General features: G+C 39.9%; 2 protein-coding genes across 7 annotated transcripts in view; both read right to left on the reverse strand.

Annotated features, from left to right (window-relative positions):
• magi2b (membrane associated guanylate kinase, WW and PDZ domain containing 2b) overlaps positions 1-5,290 on the reverse strand; it is a 75,270-nt gene extending 69,980 nt beyond the window's left edge. For 3 of the 4 annotated variants that reach the window (XR_004333279.1, XR_004333278.1, XM_032524725.1), the window contains exon 1: positions 4,742-5,290. Coding sequence is in view for 2 of the 4 variants with exons in the window: in XM_032524725.1 (XP_032380616.1) it covers positions 4,742-5,039 (298 nt within the window). In the remaining 2 variants the exon portion in view is untranslated. The remainder of the gene's footprint in view (positions 1-4,741) is intronic. The other variant, XM_032524724.1, reaches the window with a different exon arrangement.
• A 6,788-nt stretch (positions 5,291-12,078) lies between these two features.
• On the reverse strand, positions 12,079-22,385 carry LOC116694650 (guanine nucleotide-binding protein G(i) subunit alpha-1). 3 transcript variants are annotated; one of them, XM_032524447.1, is made up of 10 exons: positions 22,244-22,385; positions 21,869-22,003; positions 17,515-17,557; positions 16,747-16,888; positions 15,755-15,912; positions 15,488-15,616; positions 14,747-14,876; positions 14,511-14,664; positions 13,248-13,440; positions 12,079-13,150 (listed from the first exon to the last, which is right to left on the reverse strand). In XM_032524447.1, the coding sequence occupies exons 2-9, from the start codon at positions 21,984-21,986 to the stop codon at positions 13,250-13,252; spliced, it is 1,065 nt and encodes a 354-aa protein (XP_032380338.1). In that variant the 5' UTR covers positions 21,987-22,003; positions 22,244-22,385; the 3' UTR covers positions 12,079-13,150; positions 13,248-13,249. The 3 variants fall into 3 exon arrangements, with proteins under 3 accessions (XP_032380338.1, XP_032380337.1, XP_032380336.1); XM_032524446.1 differs by having other exon boundaries at positions 22,165-22,385; XM_032524445.1 differs by having other exon boundaries at positions 21,869-22,384.
• Between the last annotated feature and the right edge of the window lie 1,311 nt (positions 22,386-23,696).

Here is a 23,696-nt window from a genome sequence, read left to right on the forward strand (position 1 = left end):
TTTAGCATCATCTACACAGACACCACATGCATATCTAAACCTTTTTTCAGGGTTCTCGTTTTAAAAAGAGTCTTTTGGGACCATTAAAAAGTCAGCTGTTCTTAGCCAACTCACATTTTAGCTTTAACATTAGCTTACTCTAGCTAGCTACAGCTGATTAAAACCTGCTAGCAACAATCAGCCGGCAACATTGATGGTCATTTGCAAGAAATAAGGCCTGTCTTTCTTTTCTTCCAACTGGAATCGGGTACCTGTTGTTTAATAAATTACTATGAATTTTGAGGGTCGAATCTGCCTCTGTTATTAGTGTAAACTAACATGTGCCAAGAATGAAAACCTTGACTGGTGTTGCCACAGTAACTAAGGGGGCCGGACATCAACTGTTTACAGTCAATGGGATGGACAGGAAGTTATAGTTTGAGAGACCAGTTTATAGTTATTATTTTATATTTTATATTAATCTGCTGAATTCCTGTTTACAGTTAGCCTATTGGTAACTGGAGCTCATGTCTGGCCTGCCCTATATAGGCTATGGCCGAGAGCTGCTGCACAGTGTGACAGAGGCTGGCTGTGCTCCCCTTTTGATGTTAAAATTCATGTTAACATTTGAATTTATGTTGTTTTTCCTCACAAAGCACCGTATATTTTTCTCATAAACCTGAGTGGATGAAACGTCCTGGGGTCTTCCACCTCCACACTCCTTTTTGAGAGGCAAAAACACAATTTTGAAAGAAGAAAATTTAATTTCAAACAGGCAAAATCAGCAAGCAGTGACATGTTTCTGGCTTTAAGTATGCATATCTTATCCACAGCTCAGTACCTTCAGGTTGGGAAAAAAGCATTTTTGATAATCTCTTTTTTTGAAAAAATCAAACCCTTTTGTTGTGTTCAGCCGGGGATATGGCTCTAATCTCTTAACAAAATACAATTTAAAATAGCTGAATTAATTATTTAATCCTGTTTTTTGCCCCCATGCTATTTATGACAAACATTAATGCCAATTTAAAGGCAACTAAAAAGAGAGCGGGGTTATGATTTTTTATATGATACGTTTAATTTGAATAAAAAATTTTTTTCCTTTTTTCTAAAATGGGGGAAAACCAGGAAAAAAATAACGAAAAACCGGAAAAAACTGCAGAAAAATGTCCCCAAAAGAAAAACTTTAGCTGTTTTTCTTAATTTAAAGGGGAAAAATAGACAAAAAACAAACACACTGTTATTTTTCCATTGTGCCCTTCTTAGGCAAAAACATTTTGAAAAATACATTTTTTTATTTTCTCGTTTTCACAAAATCTGTTTCCACACCCTAACCCTACTCTTCTCATAAAACTCCACCTCTTTGCACTACGCCACAACCACGGGACTGCAGACCCACAGCACACGACACGCACACACACCCCCACCCACACCAAAACCACACCACACCCCCAAAAACCAAACCACACCACACCCTAACACACACCGCTTACTTCCCCCTTTCCCCTCCTCCATCCATTTTAACCCTCTCAACGGTTATGCTTCATCACTTTTAGAAATCTCCTCACTGGCCCAGCGCCGTTGCCCTTACTCCTCGGGCTGATGGGAACAAACCCGGGGAGGTTTTTCATTAAATTACATGGACACAGCTATAACTCTTTGCAAACATATGTTGTTTTTTTTTATTACGAATGCATTGGAAGAATTCTTATCAATCAAGTCAAAAAATAATCCTTTCAACAGAGTGTAGGCCTGCATGTAAGATTACATAATAATTGATTACATTTATTGGGGCCAAGGGCCTTCTTCACACCATACATTTTGGCTTGGTATAGTACTGTGGGAACCTTTTTTCCCCAAACACCCTTCGATTTTAAATTGGTTTCCAGTCTATAAAAGCGTAAGTGACCCTTGATCATTTTCTTTGGGCCCCTCTGGAGTCTACTCAGTAGTTAGATTGAAATGGTTTAAACTATGATAGGTTGGGGGGAAGTATATTCAGCTGTTATTCAAATAGTGCCAACCCTAGAGTAACCTTCTATTTTTATTGTAAAGTTTGAAGAATAGCACTTTAAATCCAGGACTCTCTGTGTGTGCATATGTCTGTCTTTCAAAATGCGCAAAAAGACGTCACACGTACGCTGTTGTACAAGCCTCTGTACAGCAGCGGCGGAAGGGCAGTGTTGCCAACTTAGCGACAAATCTATAGAAGAAGGTGGCAGGTAACTGTGCAGCTGCAAGAGAGATGGGAATAGACAGTGAAAGAAATGGGCCAGCGCCTTGCATGGCAGCTCCAACACCATCAGTGTAAGTGAATGGGTGAGTGAGCAGAAAATTGTAAAGAGCTTTGTAAAAGCAGTAGGCTATAGTTACCATTTACCAGGGGGAGATATTCCCCCGATAAATCACACGCCACCCAACGAGCGCAAGCACATCTGGACCAAGTTTTTTTAACTCTTTGTTTCACATGTTTATTGTGAAATTTTTAAAAATAAGTTGTGAAAAATTATATATTGGGAACCAAGCCATTGGCCTGTTCCGAACAGCCATACGCTCCAAACGGGGACGGCACTAATTTTAGCAATGACTGATGATTTGTTCCCATTCAACTCTTACTTGAACCATTGCACAGCATTTTGTTCTCCATGTACAAAACAACTAAACCCTAAAAAATAGCTTTATTTGTAAAGGCTTCTGTTTCCACACCTAAAGCTTTAAGATTTAAGTGTTTTTAAATTTTTGAACATGTGTATAAGCAGCCAAATGCATGAACACTATTGGAACACTGGTACCCCCAAAAAAACTCACACCTGCATGTTGGGAAGTGCAAGAAAACCTGCTAGCACAGGACTTTTGAAAACAATACTGTGTGTTCATGGCTCAGTCTATATTTTATACATAACCATATATTGGGCTGAGAATGCTTTGACCACAAAAAAAACGGTGTTTTCCATAAAGAGCATATTTTTCCAAATTTTACAAAGCGTGCCCGTCCTATTTAGTGGGGTATGTTTTTCTAAAATCTGGACGGTGCAAAAAACTCTGGGGGGGAGGTCAGCCAGTCAGGTAGGGGCTCCCTGGAGTCATCGGGCCCCCACGCGCCACTTTTACTTCCTCTGGGACGAAGGGAGTTTTCTACTACTGAAAGATCGAAAAAATTTTGTAGTTGTGTCCCTCAGACTGATTGTGTACCCCAGAAAGACCCTTTTTCTGATTTTTCCCCCGGGTGGCCTCGAGAAAAGGGAAACCCACTGCTTCAAAACCTCCCGAGAGTGGTAAAAAAACGTCTGGAAAGCTCACTGCCTCAAACACTCCCTCCCACGATGGATAAAAGGTAAAAGACAGCAAAAATCGAAAGCAGCAATCAAAAATTTTGTGGCAACAACTAAACAGAGTGTCCAGGGTCTTAGCAAACTTTAGCTGGGAAAAAGGTAAAGGGGGTATCAAAACAACAGGTTTAAATGGGTAAAAGGGGGGGGGAGAGTATCGAAGTCTGATATATGGCACAACATTTAACCCTCCACACAAGGCTACCCCACCCCGTCCAGTCTAACTCAAAACATCCATTGACCAACCCCCGAAACACTAGATTGAGAGGCAGTCAGCAAATGATGAAGCAAATCCTCTCTGAGCAAACTTGGCAAGTCCAAAAAGTAAAAAAAAAAAAAAATGGTTTGATTTTTGGCTTTACTCAAGTCCCAGAAACAAGCCACTGTAATGCTCATTTCATGGCTGACAACGAAGCCCTTTTATCCACTAATAAGGACTTAAACTGAACCTTAGAGGGTGTGATGATCACCATCTCCTCCGATATTCCTTCAATCCAATGTTCTAGTCGTATAAAGACCCTGTCTGCTTTTACACTGACTGACAGAAGCAGGTCACTCAGTCAACACTGTTGCCATAAATCCCCTGCTATGCTCAGAAACATTCAAACAAGCCTCCAGCTTCGTGGGCCACAATAATTACACAAACTCTGCACCGGCTGACAATAAAAAAACACTCAAAAGCTCCTCAAAGCATGAGTAGAAGAGACTTGCATCATTATTTTCCTCACAGTGCATTTCATGAAATGAGTGAGGTTGTGTGTGAGTTAAAGCAAACCATACAGAGCTGATAAATATGAAAGCGATCTCAACAGTAATTAGGCTACACAGGTTTAATTTTTCATCAGCGCGTAATTACTGCAATAACAGTGATAATGTGGACTGGCAGCCAACAGACTGCCTGCCTGTCTGTCTATTTGTCTGTCTGTCTGTCTGGCTGGCTGGCTGTCTGTCTGTCTGTCTGGCTGGCTGGCTGCTGCTCAGACTGAACAGCAGCAAAGAGAAAAACATTTCATCCACGGCGCAGGCCTGTTTGGTGAAACAAGCCCTGTCCTCGACCAAAATAAAGAGAAATCCGCAGGCTGTGGCATTACGCCTAAACGGACACACCCCCCTCCAGGCTGTGGCATCGGACCAGCGACACTGTGATAAACAAACGGCGGCGGCTCCCGGCTGCCATATACACATTATAGTTACTGTTCATGATCCATCATTACGGCTCGTTATTGTTGCTACATTTCACCAACAAACAGGCCTAAGCATGGGTCTGCATTGTCCACCGTAACCCACGACTTCTTCCTTTAGTGACAGATGACTGTACAAATGACATCTGAATCAAACCAGCCACACACATAAACACAGCACACACACTCCTCCCCGGCTCTAATACACGCACGGCGGTCGGCTATGCAGCTCCTCTCACGTTAATCGGATCTCACCTTGCTTGACACATTTGAGACGGACTGGGTCTTTGCAGTGTTTAATCACGGCCAGCACGTCCCGGGTGGTGAGCCCGGCCACTGGCATGTTGTTGACCTCCAGCAGCAGCTCATCCTGGGCCAGTTTGCCGCTCTGGATCAGTCCTTTCCCCTGCTTCACCTCGCCGAAGTAGGGGAACTGGCCGATTTCCGCGCCCCCCTTCAGCTCAAACCCCAGCTCCCCTTCCTTCCCACGGGTTATCACCGCTTCGTGGACTTTGTTGGTCCAGTGGTTTTTCTTCTTGAGGCTTTTAGACATCGTTAGGGCGAGTTAATCACCGCGGGCTGGCCCATACAAAAGCCTCTCACCGTCTCATCCCTGCCTTTGTGCGACCGGCTGCAGCTTCACAGCGCCCGTGGCTCCATCATCACCGGTGCACCCCAGGCGCAGTGTCCGCTCGGCGAGCCGCGCAGTCAGGCAGAGGGCTGCAGTACAGCACGGCGGCGGATGAAATTATTATTACTGTGTCTCACACAGACGCAAGAGAGAGATACTGGCGGATGACCCGGATGTGAAGCCTGAAGGAGGGGAGAGATGAGTGGTTCTGATTCGGCGTAAAAGGATGGAGAGGAGGGAAAATAACAAGAGGCGCTTTGACTCTCACTACTCTGCCAGGGGCGCTTCCTCGGGTACACTGTGATCACACACGGGCGGTGATATGTAGGAGGAACATCAGTGTAGGCTACAGTAACCTCACCCTGTAGGATATTACCATATACCATGTTTGGGAAAAATAGCTTTAAGGCAGATTTCCCCCCTTAAGTCCTGGCATGCAGCATTCTATCAACGTATATTTAATACGTTGTTTTAGAGAGCAAAGACTTTATGAGAGTACATTACTTTTCTTATAACATGCAGAAATGCAATACAGATTGTATGTGCCCAACAGGGCGGCACGATCTGAGGAAAATCTCTAATTGTGATTATTTTGACTGATGATTCACGAAATTTAAAGGAATGATCATGTCTGTATCATTATTCTTAATTTCATTGACTACTATTAAATATTAAATCAAACAAAAGCAAACAAATATGTTTTCTGTAGTCTGTAGGATAGTCTCTGCAGCACCACAATACTTCATTCAGAATAGTTTGACACATATTTTGCTTTTTACAAACATTGCACCCATCTGTAATGTGGATATTGCACTAGTCCATATTACAATTTAAATAAAATTTGATTAATCGTGCAACTCTAGTGCCCAAAGCTGGATTTTCAACAGGGCTAAATGGACAACTGCCCCTGAGCCCCAGACTCGCAGGGAGCACAAAGGCTCCAGGTTCACTTTGTGGAAAATACTGTAAAAGGAAGTTTGTTTGTTAATACTGCGCTATAATAGTGCATTATCAAGTGCATTACAAACTCCTGATTAAAAAGGTTAAAAAAGGTTAGTTCATTTTACAATAATTATTTATTATTTCAGGTTTTATTGTGCTTACATGGTGCATTCTACTTAATAAATGTGTCCACAATACACATTAACTTTGGACTCCTGCAAGTAATTCAGACATGCTTCATGCTTATCCACCACCCCAACCTCTTCACCCTTTATTTAGGGCTCATTACTTTCTGCATTGGTACTAAAACATTGGCATTAAATATAAATCATGACATGACTATTCAGGGATACTGGGCCACATAAAGAGTGGATGATGGGGACAGGGGTGTCAATAGGGGACCACAGCACATTTTTGCCTTGGGGCCCCATAGTGGGTTTAATCCGGCCCTGTATCTGCTTCCCTGGGTAGTTTTGCTACACAGTAGCACATCAACACCAACAGCACTGTCAGTCCTGTTTACAGATTTCCAGAACTCCTCTGTGGTCACAGATCCCTGGTCTGTCATAACTGTGAGTGGGGGTTACCTCAATTCAGAATCTCATTTCAATGTTTTACAGGTTTATTGAGCAGTTAGTGAGTGACAAAATAGTGCATTCAATTTTTTAATAATTAAAATCTGGAGAAAAAAAACCATCCAGCATCTGAACTTTCTGGTTATGAATGGCCTCTGTTTAGGTTTGACTCAGTACATAATTGCTATGATGACATGAATCTAAGTCCGTTGGAAAATGACAAATCCTTTTGTTGCCATTACTTTTTCATGGCTGCACGACTTTCCGAAGCGGGTGAAGTAAAGCTTCATTCAATATTTAACACATAAATCAAGAGCTGCTGAAATCTACTGAGGATGACAGTCCCTTTCACTGCCACTCTCCACAATGCCTGAGTGTGTGTGTGTGTGTCTGTGTGTGTGTGTGTGTGTGTGCGTGCATGTGTGTGTGAGAGAGAGAAAGAGAGAGTTTTTAAGGACATGCATGTGCTTTTGCAATGTGAGTATCCTCCCTACAAAACAGCATTACTGTACACAACCCCTGTGCATTTTCAACCAGTAAATAATCCATGAAGAGCAGTGGATTCACTTTAACTGTCATTTCGGTGTCTTTACATTTGGGTCATACTGTATACGTCCTGGTCACAGGAGATGCTTTTGACACTAATTCAAAGCATATGAAGATGTAGACTAGATGGTTGTTAAGGAAATTATTCCTTGCTTTGCTTTATTTGTGCCTCTGCTGGAGAATGTCAAAATTGCAGCTTCAAGAGGCCTGTAGCCTGGACTAAAATGCAGTTCATAGTTGAGGGATTGTGTACCATGGAGGACTCAGAGTCTGCGTTTTTTTTTTACTTCATCACCAGTTCATTTAAATTACTGGTGTACTAAATCTGACTACAAAACTGAAATCAAATGATGCTTTCTTCAAATTATATAAAAATCCAAAACCTTGTAGCTTTATTTTGCAACATGAACAGTGTTTTTGTGTGTACAGGACACATTCTTGTTTTGTGGTCTTCCATCTATATCCGGATCAGAGTATTTCACTATTTTGGATCTTCTTTTGTGAATAGAAGTATGATAGAAGAACAAACAGAAAAGCCATCAGCTGACGTAGCTTTGAGCAAGACCATCTAAATTTGGAGTCATTTCAAGCAACTCAACGCCACTCTGAGACTTTCTCTTGACAGAAGACAGTACAGCGGTTGTAGCTCTCAGTGTCTGTGGGGCCACACACATGTTCCTCAGTGTTAGGAGGAGGTGTGCTTACATGAGCTCCTTATAGCATTGTAATAAAGTCCTTTGGTCTGGGTGTCATCGTGATGTCTGATGGCTTGGGGGAGAGAAAAAGCTTTGAAAACAGAGCTCTCTTTATCTGTTAATTTTCTCTGAAAGCTGCAACAACTTCATCAAATCTTTTACTTTCTGCCAGAATATTAATGATCCGCATAAAACAGTTTTATTAGGTGTGATTGTGCATGCCAAAAGCGTCCGTAGAGGCTTCCTCGGACTGTCTGCGAATATATTTGTGACTCTGTCTTTGCACACTGGGTGGGGGGATGAAGAATAAAGAAAAGGATATTACTTTATGTGATCATTATAGACAGAAAGTAATGACAATCCTAAAGCAGATTGCCAACAACAGAAGGCAAAAACACAATAACACGAGGCAGTCTGCGCACTCAGAGGGGGAATTTCAATAGAGCTTATATGGATTTAGCTCCCTGTCTCCCTCATTGACTCTTTGCTTTGTGCATTTGCTGTTAGGAAAGAAATGCACACCAAGTTGTTTTCTTGCTCGGCAAAGACAGAGGGGGGAGCGAGTCACCTTCACACAGACACTCATGCACTTTCAACAAGGTGACCCGACTCCTTCTGTCTATATCGTTTTTATTTTATCCATAGATGTGCCAGAGCTTAAAAAGAGAAAACAGACTGCAGACAAACATATTAACTATCATCTATGAGACAGTGATGATGTTTGGAGGACATTTTAAACTTTAACATTTAAAATTAAAATGAAATAGATAGCACAGTGACAGCGCTGAGAAACCCAGGGGTATGCTGGAATGGACCAGCAGTTAAAAATCAGTTTTAAACACACACACACACACCACACACACACACACACACACACACACACACACACACACACACACACACACACACACACACACACACACACACACAAATGCAACACACAGAGAAAAGTTAATTAGATTGAATAGCTTTAGGGAATTGGCAACTACATCACGTTTGCTTTCTCTCCAAGCTCACAATGAGATATAATTATGTAGTGAAACTTGTGATGGCAAAGTACACCTGCAAAAAGTCGAGACAGGGGCGGCGTGTAGCTCACCCAGTAGATCAAGAAATGTACAGCATTTGAGTTAAATATGAGTGTCACAGCAAAGGGTCTGAATATTTCAGTTTTTCTTTTTTAATAAATTTGCAAACATTTCTCCATTTCTGTTTTTTTCTGTCAAGATGGGGTGCTGGGTGTACATTAATGAGAAATAAAATTAACTTTTTTGATTTTTGGAAAATGGCTGCAATAAAACAAAGAGTGAAAACTTCAAAAGGGGCCTGAATACTTTTCCTACCCACTGTATTATTGTATTAAACCATAACTCAACACTTTACTTAAAAATTCTTTTTTTCCAGCCTTCTTAGATGTTAACCATTTTAGGTGGCAAATATAGAGTCTAATAATCTTCTGATCAAATAAATGATCCTATTACACATAGTTTTCAAAGAGCTTCTTTAGACCAGATATGGTTAGGATTAGATTCCTTTTGCTTTGACTCCCTGGTTAGCTGCAGTTTGCAATAATGTGCAGTTTGATAACAATCATTAGCATCATCATCCTCTGCTCTTTCCTCTTTCCTCAACTACACCTTTGTTTTGAAGAAGCTTTATATCCACATTATTTGATCTCCCTGGGAGGGCTTCAGGGATTAGCTAAATGATTCTGCAGTTAGCTTTAAATCACACAATGCCTTCCCAAAACAGTGTCCTCTCAGCTAATGCCTAATCATTGTGCTTGAGCAGTAATGGCTTAGCTAAACTGCAAGACAGGAGTCAGCCTTGGCACTGCTGTGACCCATTTGCAGAATGTTAGTTGCCATCATCTTGGTGTGTTTACGAAATGTGAAAAAATACATTTAAAAAAATGAGTGGAACAGGACAGTTCTAATAATCCGGTCACTATCTCTGATTCCTTTAACAGTTGTTCGCGTCATGGATACTGGAAAGGATTCTGGGCCACAACAGTTTGGAAGGAAATCACTCTCTCATTCTAGTTCAGGATTAATTAGTCCTTATCTTGGGGAGTTTCCGATGGAGATTTTTATAAAGAAGACTGTGTCAGGAACAATCTGCGCTAATTATATTAAAACTGGTGATTAGATTTTCCTCAGTTGTCTCCTTTATGACCATCAAGCAGCCGTCAGACAATGTCATTACATGCACACTATTCCATACACAATGTGACCCCTAGAGGGAACTATTTACTGTTGAACCACACTGGCAGATGACGTTATAGCCTGCACTGTCCACTGTCACAGTTTGTTTCAGTTCGTTCAAGGATAAATATTTGTCCCCCGCCACTAAAAACTAGTCAACTTTTCCTGTGCAGAATGATTTTATGTGCAGAGTTTTAGACTAGTAGGCTGTTTCATCTGTCAAAAAAGTAACGTTTGTCATTGCTCACCTTAACCCTTGTATGGTGTTTGGGTCCAGTTTTCAAAGTTTACTAAAAGAAACATTATGCTATTTATCAGTTTTTCTAACTCAGACTCAATGGCCATAAAAAATTACTTATTTTCAATGACTGCACACAATACACCCCCCCCCCCCCCCCCCCCCTTCACATAACTGTTATAAATAAGGTGTTTGGGTCTACTGGACCTGAGTATATTTAGATGTAAGTGCTATGAATCCATGTTGTATTTCTGCACCTGCTAGTTTCACACAAACTTATACAATTGTTACATCTCAAGCACTTTCACCTGGTCTGATTAAGTTCTAGGAAATAAGCACTAATAATCATCAACAATCTTGTTTCTATTTTTTTTTTTTTTTACCTTTTTCTAATTGAATTTCCTTGTTTTCTCACAAAAAAATGAAAGTTATCATATGATCATAAATGTGATCTCACAGGGGCGATTATTAAAGCAAGAACCATATATATATATTGTTGCTAAAGTTAACATCTGTTAAGTATTTTTACATAAATTGTTATTGCTGTATTGATTTATAAGCCTAATGTGCTGGGTCCACTAGACTCGGGACCACTGGCTGTGTAACAAAAAATATGAACACCACACAAGGGTTATATCATTTGAGATAATTTTGTGACATTACAAGTAGTCTGGGAACCACTCATGGTCCAAAAGGCAACAGTGATTTGAAACCTGTAGGGCACATACACTTCTCAGTGACGCAGGAGAAATCCTGTGACCAGCAGTCAAACCTTTGAAATAAAACATATTTACATATTCATAGATTCTGACCATAGCAGTGACAAGGAGTATCTTTTTTTAAAGAATTTGTAAGTGTAACCTATTTGCCTAAAGAGCATATGTATATATATATATATATATATATATATACACACACACACACACACACACACAAATCAGAGCATGTCTTTAGGGGACCTTTACAGGTCCTATTTAATACTTTCAGGTTCATACTTTTATATAATCAAAAAAGACAAGCTGTTTTCCGTACTTCTCGAACCAAACTGTGAAATTGACTATATCTGAATAAGAGTAGCGCAACATCCATTTATTAAATCATCAAAACCACAAAGGTAATAATGTAACAAACGCCGTTTAATACATTAACTTTTAAAGGTCCCATTTATGAGTTTTGTAACATTAATATGAGTTTCCCCAGCCTGCATATGGCCCCCAGTGGCTAGAAATGGCGATAGGCGTAAACCGCTTTGCCAACCCAGAGAATTTGGCCCATCCACGTGAAAGAGAGAGACGGCTTTCAAACGAGCACAGTGGCAGTTGGTCAAGGCCACTTATCATTATGAAGGTATGAGACAGTCAATTACTGAAGTTTTCCCAAGTGATTGGAGACGAAGATGTTGCAACAATCAATTAACCTGACAACTATTTTCTCTTTCAGTCGTTTTGTCAGAAACATATTTGAGAAAAAAAAGTTTATAAGCCCAAAAATACTAAATTAACAAAACCCCCACAAATTCTCATATTGGAGGCGGGAGCCAGTATATGACTGACATTGATATTCAATATTCATTGGGTTTGAAAATAGTTAGCATTTAATTGAATAGCTCATTCACACAACATGTATTGACTTATTGTTTCAGCCCTACTTCTGTGTTATTTTTGTGTTTTGTCTATGATAAACAATGTTGCTTCACCAGTCAAATAATTTCCTGTAAGAAAACACTAATATTCACACACCAAAAAAAGACAGGAAAAATAATTGTTTGTTGCATAAGTTGCCATGGTTTTACCACAGCAACTCTTTTATAAGCAAAATCATGGAGATTAGTCCACTAATGTGCCCATCCAATGGAAACAGAGGGTTGGGGTCTAGGGGGGATATGTAACTTGAAACCATCACACATGAGCAATAACAGTGCACCCAGCCACATCTCCGTCTGTCTACGCACAGAACACAGATCTACATATGGTCCTACTGTCTGCTACAAGGCCGCCATTGGCATCCTCTATTCAAAGCTTCTTTGCTTTATGAGTCAATCAGGAATGTTACAGTTTGTAGCAGCGCACCAACAATGTGCACTTTTTTATTACAGAGAGTAGCTTCTTTTTGGTCACTTAGAAAAATAAAAACTTTGAAAGAGGATGACAAGTAGAGGAATAAAGTCCCTTTGTTTTATATTGTGTACACATTCTCACACACAAACACACTGGCTTTTGGCCTCAATCAAAACAAAGCTCCCAATCGTTGCACACATCCGAAAAGGTTTACACACAGCTCTCACAGTTTGTCAAGAGTCAGAGTGAAATGGTCTATAGAGTGACTTGGTCTTGCTTGGTTTGTCCAAGAAGGCAAAAAAAAAAAAAAAAGATGCGACAATGAAATCATTTGAAAAAATAGATACTATGGACTCAGGGGCGGCTTGGGAAGAGTTCAATGGTAACATCTACATAAATCTATATCTAACTAACTGAACAAAAAGAAAAACACTGCAACTAACGCATGCAAGGCACAAGGACCTACGAACAAAAGACAAAAAGTGTTCATTTATGGACAAAAACAATGTCAAGGCCCCCCTTTTTATATAAAATTTGAAAACAATGATAATAAGGTAAAACAAGCACATTTTAAAAACTGTGAAAAATCCCCAGCCATAGACAGTTGTACAAATATTTTACACAAAATGTTTTTTCTACACACCGTCTTTAAACTTTTAGAGATGAACATAAGTTAATAAGAGGTTAAAAGTGACATTCTCAGCAGGGTCCATGAAGTTCCCTCCAGTCAAAATCCCCTTGAATAAAGTCACTCGGTAAGCCGGCCACCAGGCTGCCTGAACAGAAAGAAGAACACAAAGACACTGGGATTAGAGGAGAAAACTGACAGACCACACTATGCGCCCAGCTCGTCCTTGAAGCAGCAGGCGTTACCTTTAGAAAAGGCCACAGTCCTTCAGGTTGTTCTTGATGATGACGTCAGTGACGGCATCAAACACAAACTGCACGTTCTTGGTGTCGGTGGCACAGGTGAAGTGGGTGTAGATCTCCTTGGTGTCCTTTCTCTTGTTCAGGTCCTCAAACTGACACTGAATGTACGCTGCAGCCTCTTCGTAGGTGTTGGAGCCTGAAGGTGGGGGGCGGACAAACACGTCACAATTAGGAGGGAAAAAGCGCACAACAGTAGCACAACAAAGAGTTTTATCAAGTTAAAATGAAGACCTTTTTCTAGTAAAATTAACAAATAAAATAATATTTACTGTCAAATCACCAAAACGGCCCACTAGGTATTGAGTGATATGGGAATTGTATGTCTGATATACAGGGCTTTCCACAAAGATATGGAGTAGCCAGCCAGTAGGAAAAATAATTATTGTAAAGTAGAATAAGGCTTCTTGTGCGATTTGGCCCAGAGTCTTTAAATAGCTACTCATATTTAAAACCACACCTATTACTGTGTGATCAGAACATTTGTAATTAAGAATAATTACACCTTTTTTATTATGTATTTATTTAAGGGGGTTCCATGTCTTTTCTAACCTATGTATTTATTAAAATGAAACTATGTGAAAATGAACTCTAAACATGTAAATGTGCAATATTCATTGGTGAACCAGACAAGGACACATGCTCTAAAACATAAAGCAGCCCACACAGTTCAAGAGCAGAGCAGAGAGGAGAATAAAATAATATCTTTGTCTCCTCTGTAGAGACTGCCACACCTTTGAGTGGCAGCAAGGGGCCGACAGACACTGTTAAATGTAAGAGTATTTTCTGGACCTCATTTCAGTCTAAAAAGTGAACATCATTCAAACACAGTTTTAAAACCCCTGTGTGTAGAAATGTATGTGTTTACATAGCATTATTAAAAATATTATGATGAAAAAATATATATATTTTAAACTACATGTTGCCTTCAACTTGTTGTCAGGCTCCCTGAGTCAAACCCAACAAGGCCTTTAAGACCTATAAAGCATAATTTATGGTTTAAATTACCTTATTTAATTTCTAAAAACTTTCAAGGGCTTGAGTTTGGGACCTGCGGACCGCAGCTAAATGATATCACTTAAAAACCCCAAATATACTTGGCTGGCATTAATGGTTTATGTGCGGCACCAACATAAAAAATACAGTATTTGCATGTAAAACACACCTGCTCGGCATACAAGTGTTTCTGTACGTGGGTCTCTCTCTCACCTGCATATTCTGGGTAGCAGATTGTGAGAGGGCTCTTTTTGATCTTTTCCTCAAACAGGTCTTTCTTGTTGAGGAAGAGGATGATGGAGGTGTCTGTGAACCACTTGTTGTTGCAGATGGAGTCAAACAGCTTCATGCTCTCATGCATTCGATTCTGGATGAGGGGAGACAAACAATGGTAACCAAAAAAAGGAAAACAAATTAGTTAGGGTGCGTCAAAGTCAGAAGGGTCTTACCATCTCCTCATCCTCAGCCAGCACCAGGTCATAGTCACTTAGAGCCACACAGAAGATGATGGCGGTGACTCCCTCAAAACAATGGATCCACTTCTTCCTCTCTGATCTCTGACCGCCAACATCAAACATTCTGCAGAAATATCATAGATACACACTGTTAAATAATGCACCGCACAAACAAATGTCAACTCATCAAGATGCCCCTAAACTTTGACCCAACATTCAGTCATTGATAATAAGTCCATATTTTTGTGTAGCCATAGTGTATTATTACTGTCGCTTTACTGTGGTGTTGCCCACTTTACAATAATACACCAACTTTATGATCGTCATTTGGTTCAAGATGTGGGATAGTTTCTTCTCCGGAGTCAGTAATCGATTTGTTTTCAGTGTGGTGAAAAAACCTACAGGATAAAGCTAACCTTACTGAAGTGACACAAACAGCTGTGCCCATCTTATCCGTTCTTATTGACATTTTTCTGTTATTTTTCAAGACTGTAGTGACTTAGCTGTGCAGGAAAAAGTCATCAATCCTTATCCTGCCCGCTCTGATTTGTCAAATGTTTCTCCAATCCACGGTAAAATCCGTCAATTAGCACAACACCAAACCTTTTTGAAATCACTGAACAAATTTAAGATGTGTGCAGCAATTCAGAGATCAAGAACCAGAAGAGAGCACCGCTAGTAGTCGTCATTTAACTACAGTTAGGTGACTGGACAAACCGTGGTGGTAGCACTCACTTGAAGTGCAGGTCCTTGAAAGTGAAGTGTGTTTCCACAATACCAGTAGTTTTGACTCTGGTCCGCAGCACATCCTGTTGGGTGGGAACATAAGCACTGTGGGATATCCTGTCCAAGTCGTTCAGGTAGCTTTCGGAGGAGAAAAGAAAGACAGAAGGATTTAAAAAAATAAGACAGATGTCTGCAGTTAAACAATTGAGAATGGAAGTTATTCATCAAAGTACAATCACTAGTTCCTGTATATGTGTACAAGTGCAGCCAACTCACTAAGCAGCAGAGTCGTTGAGCTGGTACTCTCGGGAGCGGCTGAAGCAGGCCTCAACGCCTCCGTCCTTCCACAGCCGCTGGATGACCCCGGCTAGTTCCACCGTCATGAAACCCTCTTCTGCTGAACCGGCCAGGACGAACAGCTGGCGTGCATCATCCTAACGACACAAAGTCCATCCAATTAAAGTCTTAATCCAAAACTTCTTTATTATATGTAAGACAGCTTTGCTAGGAAAGTGTTTACAGTGCATTTAATGTCAAAAGAAACAGGTTTAGTAGCATTGTTTTGTACACTTGTTCTACCATCAATGACATTTTATTTGGTTTAATGATGTTTTAATCCTAACTGATTGAATTTGGATGAAATAAGGGACAGTAATTTTTTAAATATAAAAATCACAGTAAGAGTTCTCTTCTACTGACAAACATGCCTGTTTGGAAGTGATGGCCAGGCCAGTCACGCTGAAGCAATGACTAACCCTCTTGTTATAACAGGGGGGGGGGGGGGGGAATTACAAAATGAAACAGTAGTGTGTTACGGGAACAACTAAAATTTAAATAACCATCAATATGCTGTATTTATTTGCAACATGTAAGAATATACCTCATACAAAACACCAAAGCAATGAGCACAAAGCCTCCAAAAATCAAGGAAAACATATGTTGCTGATTATTACTGTAAGCGTGTTTATTAAGTACTTTAATCTGTCCTGATCAGCAGCACAGCAGGAGCAACTGAAGGACCTATGGACAGTTCTCATGTCAGTAAGCCTCTGCTTTAATAGTGTTATGAATGTGATGCAGAAACTTCTACCAGCTCAATCTGACCTGCTGCAGAGGGGGAAGTGAGAAGAAAATTGCCCAGTAGGGAAGGGTGACATATGACCAACAAGCTGTTGCCCTTATAGCACTGAGCTATATATTTGCACAGATATACAAACCATTATGTCCCAAATACAGGGTAAATGTCAGCTTAGTTTTCTTTCACTTACAGCTCTGGCTGGATCAGCAAAGTCAATCTTGAGGCGTCCCATAGCTCTGATGATGGCAATGATGGACTGGATGGTGTTGCTGTAGACAACGGCCTTGTACTGCTTACACTCCTCCTCTGAGTAGCCCGCTTCATGGATGATCCTAGCACACAAAGAGGGGACATTAGCACATTTTCATAGATTTTTTGTAAAATAGATTATTATGATCGACTGGTAGAATTTCCTGAGAATGGCAGATAATGGATTGTGTTTTAAGACAAATTATACAGTTACTATGATTAGGTTTTGGAAATGGAATTTACAGTCTAAAACATGGGGAGGTGATATGTTTACACCATTTACTATCTAACTGGTATGTTTTGGGATTGAATGGTGGGGATTGCTGTGAACAAAGTACCAACCGCTATACACAACAAGAGTAAACTATGTTTAACCATGTGTCCAGCCTATCCTAAATTTAAAGAAATGCAAATGGCCCACAGCTTCTTTTTTTCATATTCTAGAATGTATCTGTGGTGTAGCCAGACCTCACTCCACAGCGCTGTGAAGATAGGTCTGACAATGCGTGAGTAGTTGATTACTAAAGATCACATCTGGGTCAGGTGATCTGGTGCAGATAGCAGATATAGCAAAGTGTGTTGTTTGCTCTCTTTACAGTCTGAGCAGTCAAAGTGACTGAAACACTGGTGTGTGCTGCTGTAAATTATTCCCTGAACAAACAGTAGTTGAGATGTTCTTAAATGTTAAATGTTGACCCTCCACACTTACTTCATCTGTTTAACAATTGTGCTTTTCCCGGACTCTCCAGCACCTGAAACAGAGAACAGACGGCACAGAAAATTAAATTATAGTTGATGCAGTTACTGATAATGTTTATTACTTTACATATATATCACAGACAAGTCGGTACAGTATTTAAAATACCCCCCAAAAGTCATCACAAGTTAACTGCTGAAAAGTGATATAAACACACTTCATGCATACACAGCTTTTTTGCCTGTTGAATTAAGGGTTTGTTCTGACATGAAGCCTCATTTATCTGTCTGGTTTCACAATATTTGAAGGGATCATTACTTACGCCAAGGAGGTCATGTTCTCTGTCAGCAGGATTACGGAAAAACTACTGAACCGATTTACAATAACTTGGTGGAAAGCTATAGCATGGGCAAAGAAAGGAATCCATTAGATTTTTGAGCGGATATGAATCACTGGCGCATACACTAACTATTTTACCCTTTCAATAACATTGCATCATGTGGTGTCAGAACAATCAGAAAAATGTGACCGAGACCGGTAAAGATTCACACCACATTAATAACATTGTGAGATCATGCATCATGCATCTAGATTGTGAGAGCATGCATTGTTGAAAGTCTGTGCTTTCCGTGTGCCCTTCTAGTTTTGGTTAAAGTTTGTTTCCGTTGTCAAGGCCTCTCCTAACATTCAGTGATGCAAATTGTGACTTAAAAACTAAATGCAGCAATTCATATTTTGAGTCCTAAAGTCAAAACACAATAATCAGATGCTAAAACAATGGGATATAATGGCAGCTTGTATCCCACACCCAAAAAGACAAATCACTGTCAAATACATATTTGTTAACTTTAACCTGCAACACATTAGAGGCTACACGTTCAAGTGGAAGAAGTGTCTAAGGCCCAGTGTAGCCAGTTAACAGTGTAATTGGATTAATCAACTGGATCCTCCGTCAATGAGATTATACACAGTTTAAACATCCCTGGATTAGAAACTCATGCTGCATCAGACTGGCGAGCTGAACTCAGTGCTGTCAGATGCATTTTTCATATTAACCATAAGATTTACATGAGACCAATGTACAATGTGCGCATGAGTATAATGTCATCACAGCCTTAGAAAGGTCTAAGTTAAGAAATACAAAGAGGACAATAAATGGTGAAATGTGATCCATTTAAATGAGCCGAAGAAGTGTTTGGTAGCATCTCATACGAATCCCCAGCTCCTCTGAGATACAGCCGTGTTTTCAGCTGAGTACACAACATTTTAATTACCTTACCGCAGCAGGGACTCTCAGCTCCCTGGTGAGGAAAACTGTTCACCATTATATCGTCCCTTTTGACAAGCAGCCACACCATAGACACAGAGCTACTGAACACATATAACACACTTAAATTTAATATCTAAACACACCCACACACCTCACTGAGCTGCTGAAATTGAAGGGCTTAATGGATGGCAATTATGGCAAAAAGTGAAAGACGTGAAATGGTTCAAGTTTGTCACAATGCAAGGATGTAAGGGCTACACTGAACCAGGGAACACACATTCCCCTCAAGGCATATGGGACGCAAATGTATCCCCAGCAAACAGTAAACATATGAAAATGACACTACACACTAGGGATGTGGGAAAATATCAACACAGGAACATTGTCCTTCTTCGTGCAGTACGAGAATCGATAGGCTTGCACCAAACATTAATATTTCAATTAAGAAAAAAAAGGTGCTCTAAATTGATTTCCCTGCTCCCAGCTTAACTACTTCATGGCTTCTCAGGGTGGTGCTCAACACATGAATAAAGGAGACTTGAACATAAGTTAAAAAGCTGAAAAGGAAGAGGTTTTCAATGGGATGGCAAACAACAATTTGAGGAAAATAACAGATGCCCAAGCCCGTTTAAGTCCAAAGTCTGGACCCATAGTTGCTCTATAGTTCTATAAATAAAAAAAACATATGCTGCAGATTAGTGCAGAACTGTGTTCTAACAGTTTGGACTTGCAGTGAATAAGGCGAGAACCCCCCACTAACTGCACTTAACCTTTCCATGGGCAATTTGTATTCATAGTTGGATATTGTGATGTATCATTATAGGATTGTCTAGCAATTTAATGATCATAGGTATTGTGAGGCCTGTATTGTATTAAGAGGTACTCTGCGATTTGTACCCTTACTACACACAAAGATCTTTATGATTTGCATTTGTGCAAACAGTCAAAATTATATTACAGATCATTTGGCTGAAGCTTTTATCCAAAGCAACTTAGAATTGCTATATATGTCAAAGGCTGCACGCCTCTGGAGCAGCTATGGGTTAAGTGTCTTGCTCAGGGACATGTTGGTTGATGTACTGCAGAGGGATTCGATTCCAGGTCATATCCACTGCGCCATCACCACCAACCGAGGAAGTCCTCCCCCTCAAGAGCATGTCATTTGCAGATTACTGCATGTAAACATGCCCTGTTGGATACCTGACAGCGGGAAACTGCAATAAGCATTTAAGGTAAAGCTGCAAATCCATGTCTTGATCAAAAACACTGTCATATAAAAGACTTGCAACAAATGTGAAATACATCCTTGTGTTTAAAGACATATGGCAATTGCCCAATCAGACAAAAAACCCACAAACCAATCCCAGACATCTATCACAGGTGTTTGTGGGAATCGTGACGAGGGAAAAACACAACCATGAAAATTCAAATAAGGTCCATCTCAAATTACGCACAAACATACACGAACTGACTGTTGCAGCAGAGCATTGTACATTGTCCATGATTGTGGTGAAATCACCCATCTGAAAACAGACTCGTGAAGACATACAAACCTGTTTGAGCGGCGATAATCTAAAAATAGGCACAATACTGTTGCTTTTTCAAAACAGCTTGTAGACTGCATGGTTCAGGCAGACATGCACTCAGCATGCACTAGCTGCCTCTGGTGTGTGTGTGTGGTGTGTGTGTGTGTGTGTGTGTGTGTGTGTGTGTGTGTGTGTATTTAGTTGCCAGAGATGCTTTTTGCTGTCAGCCAGGCTGCATAGGTTGCTATGCAACCTCTTGCCTGTCTTATCCAGAATGAAACAGGCAGCAGTGGTCATTAGCTACCAGTAACAGGGAGAATTGAGAGAAGGTGTGGCTATTTTCCTTCAGACAATGAAATACAACTTTGAGATGTAATACTGATAGAGGGATGTGGACATCTGTAAGTCATGGCTCCATAACTTCAATGTTGTCTTTTAACAATGTTAATTGTCAGTTCAGTGAGACGATTTTCTCAACATATTTGCCTGTTCAAGGGGATTGATCACCATATTCAAATGACCACACTAATGTTTTTTTCCCCTCAGACACCCTATCAGCGTAACCTCGTTTTGGTTTAAATAGAGTATGAAAATTCCATACACAAGAAATTACATTAATATTAAAAAGGAAATGATTAATGAAACTGTTTAGAAATTGTGAATATGCAACATTTATCTTATCAAGCCTCCCTGGAGTTAACAGAAGGCATCCAGACTATTTGATTTCTAAACCTAGCTACATCACTAACTACATTATTTGACATTCACACAAACACCAACTTGTAGCTAAGTCGCATCATGGGCGGACATTTATATAATGGACACATAGCTGTCTTCCAGTTTTGCAGATTGGCAGAATAACGTAGCTAACGGTTAACAGTCAACCGGCCTAACGTTTCGTTCGTGTTTAGGTGATGAATGGCTGCGGAACAGGAAGATGGTCAGCTACTGTAAATTTAAAAATTGTAACAATCAGCTAAGTCAATCTGTAACATTAGCCACAACAGTAGATACATTTTTGGACATGCAGTTGAAGAAATAACATCTCAGACATCGTTTTAGTCGTCTATGAGCTGGCAAACGTAACTAATCCAAGCTAGCGTTGATGCGCTAACCTAGCTAAGTAGCTAATTGCTAAATTAGCTTACTGACTTAGTGCTGGGTAAGAGCGGCTACTGCGGGAACAAAACTAGCTAATCACACAGTGAAATGTGTAATGGATTATTTCCTAAGATTATATAATTTCCTGTTGAACATTACCTAAAGGAACTCCGGCAACTCCAACATTGTAGCTAATTTAACGTTGACTGCATTGTATAAAGCCCTGAAATGTATTACACTCTAGCTACCGCTTGTTTTTGTTTCATCAAAGTTAAGTTAACCCCGTCAAGTTATTTAACGTTAACGCCGCTAGTAAAACTTAATGGGAGCTATTGCAAAAAAAATGTTTAACATGCAACGTTAACATTTGGCTTTGGGTTTGGAACAAACGGTGGGCAATAGGAAAGTCCCTCTCCAGCAAATAGACCAAGACCCCGTCCCTCCGTCCATCCATCCATCTTTCTCTCACCGAGCAGCAGCAGCTTGACCTCCCGGGCTGCCTTTTCTCCGTCGTCCCGCAGATTCCTGTCGATCATCTTGCTCCGCTCCTGCGCCGCCTTGTCGTCCGTGCTCAGAGTACATCCCATCTTCTTTTTAGGCTGACCTCCAATTAAATAAATAAAAATGCAGACTATAACACAACTTTAACTACGAGTGTAACAACATGCAAAGGCTACCGAGCTAGCATCAAGTGAGGAGGAGGAGGAGGAGAAGGAGGAGGGGGCAGTGTGTCTCTCTAAGACTTGAGATAAAACACGCCCTTGCCTCGCACTCAAGCTCCCGATTTCACGGCGAAGACTCAAATATAAATGAACCACAAGGCGCGGCTTTCACGATAGCTTGCTCTCTCGCTTGCGTTTCAACTAGCCGAAGGGATTGAGCACAGCTTGTATTATTCACAGAAAGAAGGGAGTAGACCGGAGTTGACATCAGTTTCGGAGTCTGAAAGTGTTCGCTTCCTGTTCTCTTGGCACATACCTGTGAACTGCGCATGCGTGACAGAGCAACAAGCTTCTTTAAACATTTTAAGCTTCTTACTTACATTTGTCTGCTCTGTGATTACTTTGGAAAACCATTTAATCCCAGAAAAGACTAAAGAAACACATGAAAAGTTAGACATGATCCAGGTGAAACTACGTCTAGAAAGTCAGACATGTTATACGCTTTGTTAAAGTCATGAAACAGTGGAGAGTTTGAATGTACATCACATTTTTTATTGTGAAGTTCTGACCAATTCCATATTAATTTACTTAGTAGTTAATAATGTTGGTTTAGTAAGTTTGACTTAGGCTACAATTTCACAATTTTGACTTTGGATCCCATAGTTTGTATTTAATGAGTCAAATTATAAATATATATTTATAATAAACAAATATAAATGAAGCCTATGAAATGTATTTAGTAGGTCTATCTTATTAATTCCTTTTTACTGAATCGACTTAGTATATCAAAATTTAAATTCTGATTAAATAAGTCAAAATTGTTTTTTAATTAATAAGTCAATATATACATTTTGTGTCTTAGTCAAAACTCTGACTTTCTCTTAACTTTTGCTTACTATATCATACACTTGATTTTATTGTTTGTGTCCCATCGAGTCAAAATATTGTCATGATACATCATCATTTTTGTTTTGTTATTTTTATTTTATTTTTCTGTTGGACTTCCATGGATTTCTGTGGTTTATAAATTGCAAGCCTCTGTCATGAGTAGTCAACGGAGACACTTTTAGTGTTGGAAGGTTCAGCTATTAGAATCGGACCTGTAAACAGAATAAGTAATATACACTGTATGTGATGTATAGGGGACTTTGATTTCTTTAGTCACGTCTTTGCAATATTTATTGATTTTATATACATTTAATACATTTGTATAATTCTAAATGGACATGTCAATACTCAAATTCAAAAAGTTTATTTTTCATTCCATCTATAAAAATGTACAGTCAAAATATTGTTTCTTAAGGACAGGGGTGTAAAAATTGACAACACACCAGACAGAACATTTGAGCAAAAAGTAAGTTTCCAAAAAGTAGTTGCTCTGAAAAGGAAGGCCTGCTGTCCTTTAGTGTTATTAAGCATCAATGTCAGGTAATGAAAGGACACAAATGAGGGTTACACCCTGTGGTTAGGCTTTCTCCATCACCACATCCAGGAATTCAAATGATTGTGTGATTTAGTCTTCAGAGCTCTGTGGCCAAAGCACCTGAAATCTGTACAACTAAAACGATTACAACATGAATATATCATTTCCAAATGATGTGATTGTACATGAGATGTTTAAATGAATAATAATCT

The sequence above is a fragment of the Etheostoma spectabile genome, chromosome 8 (assembly GCF_008692095.1).
Source record: "Etheostoma spectabile isolate EspeVRDwgs_2016 chromosome 8, UIUC_Espe_1.0, whole genome shotgun sequence".
Taxonomy (NCBI): domain Eukaryota; kingdom Metazoa; phylum Chordata; class Actinopteri; order Perciformes; family Percidae; genus Etheostoma; species Etheostoma spectabile.